The sequence below is a fragment of the Salvia miltiorrhiza genome, chromosome 6, assembly GCF_028751815.1.
Source record: "Salvia miltiorrhiza cultivar Shanhuang (shh) chromosome 6, IMPLAD_Smil_shh, whole genome shotgun sequence".
Lineage (NCBI taxonomy): Eukaryota > Viridiplantae > Streptophyta > Magnoliopsida > Lamiales > Lamiaceae > Salvia > Salvia miltiorrhiza.
The window spans coordinates 10,536,772-10,547,498 of record NC_080392.1 but is presented as its reverse complement, the minus strand read 5'-3'; the positions used below and the strand labels follow the sequence as shown (position 1 = coordinate 10,547,498).

The window sequence follows — 10,727 nt, the reverse complement described above, 5'->3', positions numbered from 1 at the left end:
TCAAACTCCAAAGAATATGATTTTCAAAATTTTGACGTTCAAATGTCATATGTGGTCTTTAGAGCTTCATATTATTATCTAGTCTTATTAGGTCCATATGATATGATACTCAAATGACATATGTTAATTAAATTATTTCTTATCCGTCAAATTTAAAGAATTTTGAACAAACTTAATACTCCCTCCGTCCCCCAAACATCTTCCTAAGAGAGGATGACACGGGTTTTAATAAAAGTTAGTTATGCATTTGATAAGTGAAGAATAGGTCCCACAAAAAGTGAAATTATAAGAGTGATAGTTAGTGAAAGTGGAGAACGAGTCCCACAAAGAGTGAAATTGTAAGAATAATAATTAGTGAAATTGTTTTAAAAAATAGGTTAGGAAGATGTTTTGGGGACGAACCAAAATAGAAAAAAAAAAAAAGGAAAATATTTGAGGGACGAAGAGAGTAAATATTATCGATATATGATTAACAGTAAATGCGACACACCAATCGTACATCATATCATACTTCAAATTTACATATTTTTTTCTTCTAAAATATTCAATCCCACATCAACTTTTTATAAACTTCATCAAATGAATATTTATATAAAAATGTATTTCTATTATCACAACCTACATTTAATTGGCGAAAGTGATTAAGATTAATATTATTTCAAATATTATATTACTAATTTCATTTGATCATATCAAATTAATTAAAAAAATAATTTATATATAAACTATTTCATATGTTATAGTAATAAAAATAATTATAAATGATGACATAAAATAATTCCCATCGAATTTCGACGGATTAGACGCTAGTTTATATTACTGGAAAATAAAAACACGGCAGTCAATTTACACTAATCCTCAGCCATTATCCAACTTTCTAAAACATTAGTAATTTATATTAGTAAAAAATAAAAAATTAATTACACGCAAATGAAATTAAAAAAAAAAAGTCTTTAAATACTTCAATTTTATCACCGGAACTAGGTTTCGTGGGCAAATATTAGTAATCACTACGCTTAATTATTTGTGATGTCGCGCATGAACGGTCGGGACTTATTAAAGTTTATCCAAATGAGGGGCAATAGCGTCATTTCGCGGTTGCAACAAACCCCCAAAGACAAGTAAGCCGTATTCAACGCCTCTCAGCTCACACCAAACGACACCGTTAAAATCCTCTCTTTCTTCCCCACAGCTGCAGAAACCAAGGAGATAATTATCCCATCCTTCGCCGACCACAAGGCCAGAAACAGCACCGCCTCAACTGCTCTTTGAATCCGCCACGTCACTGAGGGCGAAACCGACTTATCTAATCGCCGATCATCCGTCAACTGTCGCGCCACCGCCCGGTAATGCGAGTGACCTGAGTTTCTGTCACCGGAGACGGCGGTTTTGAGACTGAAATGGATCGGGCAGGAATGACAGCTGGTCCCGGTATGGATATGCCGATCATGCACGATAGTGATCGCTACGATTTCGTTCGAGATATCGGCTCGGGTAACTTCGGTGTGGCCCGATTGATGAGAGATAAGCAGACGAATGAGCTCGTTGCGGTTAAGTATATTGAGCGAGGCGATAAGGTCAGTTGTAGTTCCTTTCTTTTTATTTTTATTATTATTATTATTATTATTATTATTATTATTATTATTATTATTATTATTATTATTATTATTATCAACTTGTTTATGAACTAGTTAAAGATGAGTTGGCTTTGCAATGTTTCCGATGGAAAATTTAATTTAATTTGATTTAGGCTTGGGAAGTATTTTATGACCCCGAGTTGGTTTGAGTTACTCTTAATTCGTTTTAAGCTGGAAAGTTGATCTTTTGGCGGTAGTTAAATTTGTTAGTAAGGAGCAATTAATGGAAATAAGGATAAAGTAAGTTAAATTATAGTTGAGTAATCAATCTGGAACTTGCTTGTTTTAGTCGACACTTAAACGAGTAATGTTCTCCACAAATTTTCACAGTCCAATTTTGGAAACTCGGAGAGTAACGAAGATTTATGGAAAGAATAAGTTTGTTCGGGCTTCTTGGGTGCAGTGAAAGCGGAGTTAAGTGCACTTGAGCGTTGGGAGACATAATTGCCTTTGGTAGATGCGTTTCCCATGGCACCTATTGGTTATCAAGAACTAGCCAAAAACTATCAGTAGTTACAAATAACTACACCAATTACTATGGATAATAATGTTTTGAAAAGCAGTTGTGTGTACTATGGAAAAGCAAGAGATCAATTTCTTGTGCTTATTGTGAATGTGATCCATGTAGCAGAACTACGACCAACTGGCCAAACGTGGGACTTCCATCATTCCGTGAAGAAAGTAGTAGATAAACTTTGGATGACCAGGATTTATGAGAATTGAGCTGGATTCAACGAGTTAAATGCGTTGACGTTAAGCTTCAATAATTATAGATTTGATTTGCTCTCTAGAATTAGTATTACTTAAGAAAGTAATGAGAAACAACAACTCATCCAATTATGCCTCTCTCAATATGTTCCAAGAAGAGAACTCTCTACATTTGGAAGGCTGAAGATTCCGCTGGAAACCCCAAAGTCATAGAGCCGCTAAGAAGATATTAAGGACTACTTAATCAGATGAAAAAAACTAGTCACTATACATAAAATCCTAATAGGCTTTAGCCTATATTTAGTTCATACAAATCTTCTGATTCCACTGAATGCTTCTTTCGTTTCTGGTTCTTTCAACTTCGATGCTTTGCTTCCAATGCTTCATATTGGTCAAAGATGTTAGCTTCCAGGATCTCATCAGTGTCCATGTGCATTTGGATATGTTGTAATACTCATTTAGCCCATGTAACTTTTTAGTAAAGGCTCCATTATCATCAATTCATCATTTTAATTTCGGATAGTTGATGGTCTTCATTAAAATTATTTTACATTAAGAATAAGATATCGGAAGGGTTTATTGGCAACAGACGTGATCTTGTCACCACCTTTGCCACCTCCCCAAATTACAACACTATGTGTTTTCAAATGAAAGTGTGTCGCCGATTCCACTTGGGCTCTTCCCTTTCTTTTACTGGTTTTGCAAAAATATAACTTTGGCTCTTTTAGGTAAGTTCAAAGGCTAAAGTACTCAATATATTTTTGTCAACTTCGGAGCTGCTAAAGCTTGGTTATGTCCGATAACTTAGGTGACTGATAAATATTATCTTGTGAATTTGTATTTTTAATGGACAATGTTCTATAAATTTTATAAATCCTCGCCAAAGTCTGTTATGTATGATAACTAATAATACTGGTTGAGGATTTATTTCATAATACTAAATGATAACAATAGCTGGCATTGTGAAAAATGTTTTCACAGGTTCAATATCCTGGTACTCGTCATGTAGCAGTAACTGATGGGTAGGCAGTAAGTTTTATCTCTTGAATAAGTTATATATTAAGGACTTGGTCAGAAAGATGAAATTTAGAAAGGCAAAGAGATGAAAAATCTAATTCACAGAGAGATCACTTATATATGTTCACCAAAAAGAATGGCTAAATTCAAACTCTAATTCCCGCTCTTACACTCAATAAATGACTAAAGAACTCTAGGTTGAGTTTGTGGGTACTTTGTGGAACCCTAACTATTATTGCATGTCGTTGCATCCAACTCTAACAAAAGAGAGGATAAATTAGAGTACATAAGATTTTAGATATTTATTCCACATTTTTTTAGAACAAGTTGCAGTTTTGTAATCTGGCATGCCCAGTGCAAGCTCTGTGATGTTTGTCATAAGATAAATTCCCTGGAAGAAAACATTATCAATCACTGCAAATTATGACAACACTATGAGGATGCATTTGTTACTTTCTTTCCTACTGAAATGAAACATGTCAAAAAGGAGAGCTAAAGGACATCAAAGAAACTTTATGCTGTTATTAGATAAGAAAATTGTTGTATCTGTAACCATCCAACTAGTGCAAACTGACATTATGCTGTCATAATCACTTCTCCGTAGCCTTATTGCTTTAGAGGATGCTATGCTTTTAAATCAATGAATCAATCTTGTTGCTTATTCATGAGTCTTATTGCATCTCTCTCTCACTCACTCACTCTTAAGATGCATCTCTCTCTCTCTCTCTCTCTCTCTCTCTCTCTCACACACACACACACACACACATGGAAGCACATATTTATCCGACTTGTACTGTCTTAGTCAATTAGTTTTCTCTTCATAACTGAATCCAGGAACCGCCTATTTGGTTTTCTCTCCTTCTAATGCCCTGGTGCTTGTCATTAGTTATTCGTGCGACAGTGTTAAGAAATAAGTAAATGAGTCTGTCATAATTGTCGTAGAGTTTGTGCTTGTGCTAATCAGCTATAGGATGGACTTTCATTCCCAAAAAAAGTATCTACATGGTTGTGCCAATTGTCTACTTTGGTCTGGGAGTTGGGAAAGAAACCGACTTATGAGCAAGTTGTTTTTAAGCACTTCGAGAAAGGTAATTTGGTCAGTCATAACTTAAGTGTAAATGATGTCTGTTTACAATATCTTTATTAGCTTTTGGAACTGGCGTTTGGGGAAATGTTACTCTTTTTCTAATTGAGCAAGCACTTATTTTCATGGCGCATGAAGTGAAGTTTTTCTTTATCTGGATAATTTGGGCACAGAGAGATTATAATTATTTTGCCTTTTGATTGTAAGTCACCTCTGTTCCTTTACTAGGAAAAATAGCGAGTGATACTTCCCATCATACACGACTTGCTCTTCAATTGTTTATTCTGAAAAATGCTACTACAGTATACTTGAGAATGAAATTGATTATCATAATCCATACCTCAGTACATGTCTTTTCGACTGCATAGTCCTCAAATTTGCTGAAAACATCCACTTCTATTCCTTCTATGATCATCCACTTCCTCATGAAATACTTTCATTTTCTCGATTCATTTTTAGTGCATGAGGTTGTAGCAGTTGCTATGGCATGCTGGGCTGTCTTCAATTTCGTGAAAGATGGTCTAAGATCCAAAAGAGATTATTTTCTTTATTTGTTTGTACTGGTTCTTTAGTTGGGTGTTCAAAGATTACAATAAAAATCCATAAAAATTATCTGGATATTTTTTTTGCAGATAGATGAGAATGTTCAGAGAGAAATTATCAATCACAGGTCTTTGAGGCACCCTAACATTGTCAGATTTAGAGAGGTTTGTTGCTAATACTCTTTTGACATTGAAGTGACTTTGATGATATTCAGTCTGATTGTACTCTTAAATTCTCTGCTTTAGGTGATTCTGACACCTATCCATCTTGCTATTGTGATGGAGTATGCATCTGGTGGAGAATTATTTGAACGCATATCTAATAAAGGACGATTCAGTGAGGATGAGGTTCTTTTACTTGCTCAGATGTGTTTGTTGTCCAGTGTACATATGGCTTTTGAGTATACTCATTATTTGCAAACTTTTCTCGCGCAGGCACGTTTCTTCTTTCAACAACTTATATCTGGAGTGAGCTACTGTCATTCGATGGTATCAAAATTTTACAATTAAAATTAGTTTCCATCACTATTCCTTCAGTACAACTTGGATTTAATTTGTCTTTTCATATTCCCTGATAAAGCAAATATGTCATCGGGACTTGAAGCTGGAAAACACACTGTTAGACGGAAGCCCGGCGCCTAGGCTGAAGATATGTGATTTTGGGTACTCCAAGGTAGTCGGCAATTCTATTGTCTACTGCATCTATTAGTATCATAATTCCTCAGTTTCTGGGATTTTAAATGGAAATTATCACTTTAATCTCAAACTATTTACATTTTATAAAAATGTCTCGAACTATCAGAAAACTCATTTTAGATATCAAACTATTACCATTCTATCAAAAATGTCCCGACCCATCGAAAATATAAAGTGGAGTCGTGAAATATCTAATTTATCAAAAATGTCCCTAGCTTGATTTTCTGGCTCAGGAATGTCGGCGTAGCTCGCCGGATGTCACGGTAGATTTATATTTTTTAACTTTATAACAGTTGACCCTCTCCACACCTAACATCCGCATTTGGGCCAGGCCAGGTTATTTTTTATAAAGTTTAACTGTAGCTCCATGTGACGTCCCGCGAGCCATGCAGCCGGAAAATGAATCCCGGGACACTTTGATATATTATCCAGATATTTTCAATACTTCATGACATTTTTGATAAAATTATAGGTGGTTCAGGATTTCTTATTAATATTTCCAATACTTCATGACATTTTTTATAAAATTATATGTGGTTCATGATTTTAATTGATATTTTCAATACTTCAGCACATTTTTGGTAAAGAGGAAATTGTTTGGGATTAAAGTGATATTTTTCCGTTTAACATTGAGGATTTTCCAATTTTCTTAGATATTATCTTGTCATTTTTCACGCCTGCTTTGTAAATATGGTTTTCTGAAGTGTCTGTTAATTATCTGATTATAATTGTCCCTTGACAGTCTGCTTTGCTGCATTCACAACCAAAATCTACAGTGGGTACTCCTGCTTATATTGCTCCTGAGGTGTTACACAGAAAAGAATATGATGGCAAGGTAAACAACTCATTGTATTCTAAGTATACTTTAAAACCATATTGCAAGTATATTATTTAGGGTTAATAGTGTTTTATGTCCCGAACTTTCAGCTTTTTCCATAAAATGTCCCAAACTTTCATTTTCCCCTAAAAAATCCCGAACTTTCAGTTTTTTCCATAAAATGTCCCGCTATTTAAAATTTGGTGACGAAAAGATGATTTATCTTGTCGAATGAAATACTTTGGGGACCGTCATTGTTGGAAAATCATATTAGGAACCACCATTGTTGAAAAAGGTTGAAAGTTCGGAGTTTTTTGTCATCTTTTCATCTTTGAATTTTGTATAGCGGGACATTTTATGGAAAAAACTGAAATTTCAAGGTTTATTAAGAGAAAATGAAAGGTTCGGGACATTTATGGAAAATACTGAAAGTTCGGGACATAAAACACTATTAACCCTATTATTTATCATGCTGAATTGGTAAATGCTCTCCATTTCTCATGCCAAATTGGTAAATGCTTCGTCCTGATCCAACTTTTTTAACGACTTAGGCTTTTCCCGAAACAGATATGCTATTCACCTAAGATTCCTCATTTTTCTTCTTTTATGTCTGTTATCCTTTTAAATCTTCTAGGTTGGCACATGGCAGTTCTTTAGTCTATAATAAATTGGTTTCCCTGTTAAAATTATTATTGTTATTAATACTTGATAGTGTCCAAGTTAATTTTCTCTTCCTCTAGTCATTGGATAAAATTTGTTCGCCGTTGAAATAGACAATGTCTTTGTTTCCTTCTGTGTTTTGAGGAAGTTCTAACCTTGGGAAGTCAAAGGTCCAGAAGAGCTGATCCTTACTCCTCGACACACTGTCATTCCAGTTCCAGTTTATAGTGTGATTTTGTTTATTCTGGAATCTTAATGCTACCTGTGCTTCAGATTGCAGACGTGTGGTCCTGTGGAGTGACATTGTATGTTATGCTGGTCGGTACCTATCCATTTGAAGATCCTGAAAACCCCAAGGACTACCGTAAGACAATTCAAAGAGTCATTAATGTTCAGTATTCTATTCCAGAGCATGTTAATATATCCGGGGAATGTCTGCATCTGATTTCAAGGATCTTTGTGGGTGATCCTGCTCAAGTGAGTGATTTGATCCTTGACTTGCATTTCTATTTTCTTTGAAAATTCAAAGTGAATCTGTCTTCAGATACGAGGTTGTTCTAAGGTGACTATCTAATCTGTTTCATCTAATCCGGACATGATGCATTGTTGCAGTCAATTCATATGTCAAAGTTGGTTAAATGAGTATCACTAGTGATGGAACTCGTACCTGCTATAGTTCAACTTGAAAGAATTTTGCCAAAAATAGTTAAATCTAGGTCTTTCACTGCCTTCAAAATGAATTGAGCTATGCTAGAGCAATCAACAGTTCATTTTTGGGTTCCAATGTACAAGTGACAGCTTTCTATTCTTTAGCCATTTATATGTGCTCACTATTTGATTGGTTCATGCATACTTGGTCAGCGCATCACCATACCCGAGATCAAGAACCATGTGTGGTTTCTCAAGAACCTCCCAGCAGATCTGATGGACGAAACAACAATGGGCGACCAATTTGAAGAGCCGGAGCAGCCTATGCAGAGCCTGGAAACCATCATGCAGATAATCTCCGAGGCTACCATACCTCCGGCTGGTTTGTATAACCTAGACATGATGGATGATGACTTGGAAGACCTAGACTCTGATCCCGATCTTGATCTTGACAGCAGTGGGGAGGTCATTTATGCAATGTGAACGTAGATAAGTATGAAGACAGCCTGTGACTGCATAAAACAGGCATTGACTCAGACAGAAATAGTTTTGAGGGGCGATAGTGTCAGTATACCGTTCCTGTTTTATGGTAAGGGGACGATATAGTGTTGAGAATATACAGAGTGAATGCAAGCGAGTAGATGCTGTGCTTATAGTCCTTTCGTCCTTCCATACGGCAGCATCACTCTCGTGTCTACTTTACGACATGTTTTATTCCACTCTATTTTGTATGTACTGTGTTTCCATGACTCTTTGTATGTAATGAGCTATATAAACTGTTTGTGGAGCTTGTAATAATTTTCACTCGGTGTATCGTATAATCTTGCTTATTTTACGCCTGCGTTTTTTATGCTTTCTACAAGGCTGCATTGCGATTGACTAGTGAGGAAAATTGGGTGTCTTGTCGGTTCTGGATAATAAATAATTAGAACTAAACTTAACATGTGAGCATTTCAATCTAAAATATGTTTGGTAGCATATGCAAGATGAAATGTTGCAACTGATCTTTTGTAAATTAAATCAGTGTTCGATTGCACTTAATGCATCCGCTATTAAATTTACTGCATTCGAAAAAAATTGAATTTTTGCTCCTTTAGGATTCGAAACCAGATTCTGCATTTATGCACCGTAGATCTTGATGATCGAATGGTTTAAAATGGTTCTTTGTACTTATTTTATTTAGTGGTTCTTATTTGAACCTCTTCATATTATATATATATATATATATATATATATATATATATATATATTGATTGTTGGGAACTTAATAGAATATCCTAATCCTTTATTTTGATGATACCAAAATCCATATGCTTTATTTGTAATAGACTAGAACTATTCGAACTCAAGTGTTAGAGTTCTTTTCTAGTTTAGTTGCTGTTCTGAAGACTGAAGTTGCCAACTGAAGTATCAGTTGAAGAATCAGTCTTGAACTGATTACTTAATGCGTGCCACGTGGAATCAACAGATTGATACTAAAGTCAAGTATCAGTTAAACATTCTTCCTCGGACTGAACCTCCAACGTTCAAAGGAAGCCACGTACTCCAAAAGTACAATCGCATTAAATGCAGAGATCTCAGGATCATCCTTTCTCTACAGAGGTCATTCTTATTTGGTGACTACTTTATCAGAGACGTCGCATCTCCTGCTCTTCAACATAGCCGTTCTCACCAAACAAGGAACCTCGAAGATTAAAGCCTCAGCCCAAGTTCAAATTACTTTCTAACAGAAGAAATCTTGAAGACCTTCTCCGCCAACGGATCTATTCAAGACCTCTCCAATAAATAGTGCTCGAGGATCACTTCAATTTTCACCGATTCAACAACTCAAGCTGAAGCTCTGCCAAAATTGCGTCTCAGCCCAAAGCTCAAATTCCCAAAGCTTGAATCGAAGAAGAGAATTTCAAAGTCAAAAATCAGTCACTGCTGATTACATAAATTCTCTTAGACCTTAGGCAAACCTCTGTTTACCCAAAGCCTATGTCAAAACTAGCTCCAAAGAACTTGTTCTTTGCAGTTTAGTTGGCAAGATTGCAAACCTCCCTTCGACCGATAGAATCGAGTGTTTGAGTTGAAAAGAAGTTCAGGAAGGTACTCTGACTCCGTGAGATCCTAGTGCCAGTTCTTGCTAGGAGTGAGAAATCCAACAAGGTGTGTTGGTACTGAAGATTGGATCTTCAGTTGATTCGGTTGTGTGCAGCCGGCAAGCACACGGATTCGATTTGATGTGCACCCGTAAGCACAAGCATCGGTTTGCAGTGCACCCGTAAGCACTTGCAGAGTGAAGTTGTTGGTCTGATCAACCGACCGTGGATGTAGGAAGTATTTTCCGAACCACGTAAAAATCTCTGTGTTATTTACAGCTTTCAGTTTTACTTTTCTACTTGTATTCTTACTTTGATAAACTGAATACTGATTAATTGCAAAGAGAAACTTAAGACTAACAACGTGCTCAACAAAGGCTATTGCGAAATAAAAGTATTTCCGCTGCGTATGTTATCAGTCATCTATCCTCTGATAGTCAATGAGATTTATAACATGTCTGTTTTTATCAAACCCGACTGAAGCCTTACGTGCATCAGTTAAGTTATTGTGACTTAACTGATAACTCCTTACTGAAGAGTCTTTCAGTATCGGTCGTCAACCCTGTTTTGATCAAATCTCTTTTCAATAAACAGGTGTGTGTGTGTGTGTTTGAGTTTAAAGTTTCGTTTTGATCTCTATATTGAGATCCATCTGATTTCGAAAACTAGCCTATAGGTGTATACCCCCCCCCCCCTCATACACCTATTCGAGACCCTCCGGACCTAACAATTGGTATCAGAGCAGGTTGTTCGCAAGAACAATTCTGTTTCTGATTAAGTTCTAACTGAACTAGATCCTACTGAGGGTAATTTTCTTTGATCAAAATCTTCTCA

At 35.9% G+C, this 10,727-nt stretch overlaps 1 protein-coding gene across 1 annotated transcript; it reads left to right on the top strand.

Annotated features, from left to right (window-relative positions):
• Positions 1–1,091: 1,091 nt before the first annotated feature.
• LOC130988591 (serine/threonine-protein kinase SRK2I-like) lies at positions 1,092–8,644 on the top strand. Its single transcript, XM_057912473.1, has 8 exons — positions 1,092–1,577; positions 5,079–5,153; positions 5,235–5,336; positions 5,424–5,477; positions 5,569–5,661; positions 6,427–6,519; positions 7,435–7,638; positions 8,023–8,644. The coding sequence occupies exons 1-8, from the start codon at positions 1,401–1,403 to the stop codon at positions 8,290–8,292; spliced, it is 1,068 nt and encodes a 355-aa protein (XP_057768456.1). The 5' UTR covers positions 1,092–1,400; the 3' UTR covers positions 8,293–8,644.
• The last annotated feature ends 2,083 nt before the right edge of the window (positions 8,645–10,727 follow it).

Bases quoted from the DNA above. Each gene is read 5' to 3' on its own strand.
- LOC130988591 (XM_057912473.1), top strand. From the start codon at position 1,401: ATGGATCGGGCAGGAATGACAGCTGGTCCCGGTATGGATATGCCGATC. The intron at 1,578-5,078 runs GTCAGTTGTAGT...TTTTTTTTGCAG, and splicing joins ATATTGAGCGAGGCGATAAG to ATAGATGAGAATGTTCAGAG. The intron at 7,639-8,022 runs GTGAGTGATTTG...ATACTTGGTCAG, and splicing joins TTGTGGGTGATCCTGCTCAA to CGCATCACCATACCCGAGAT.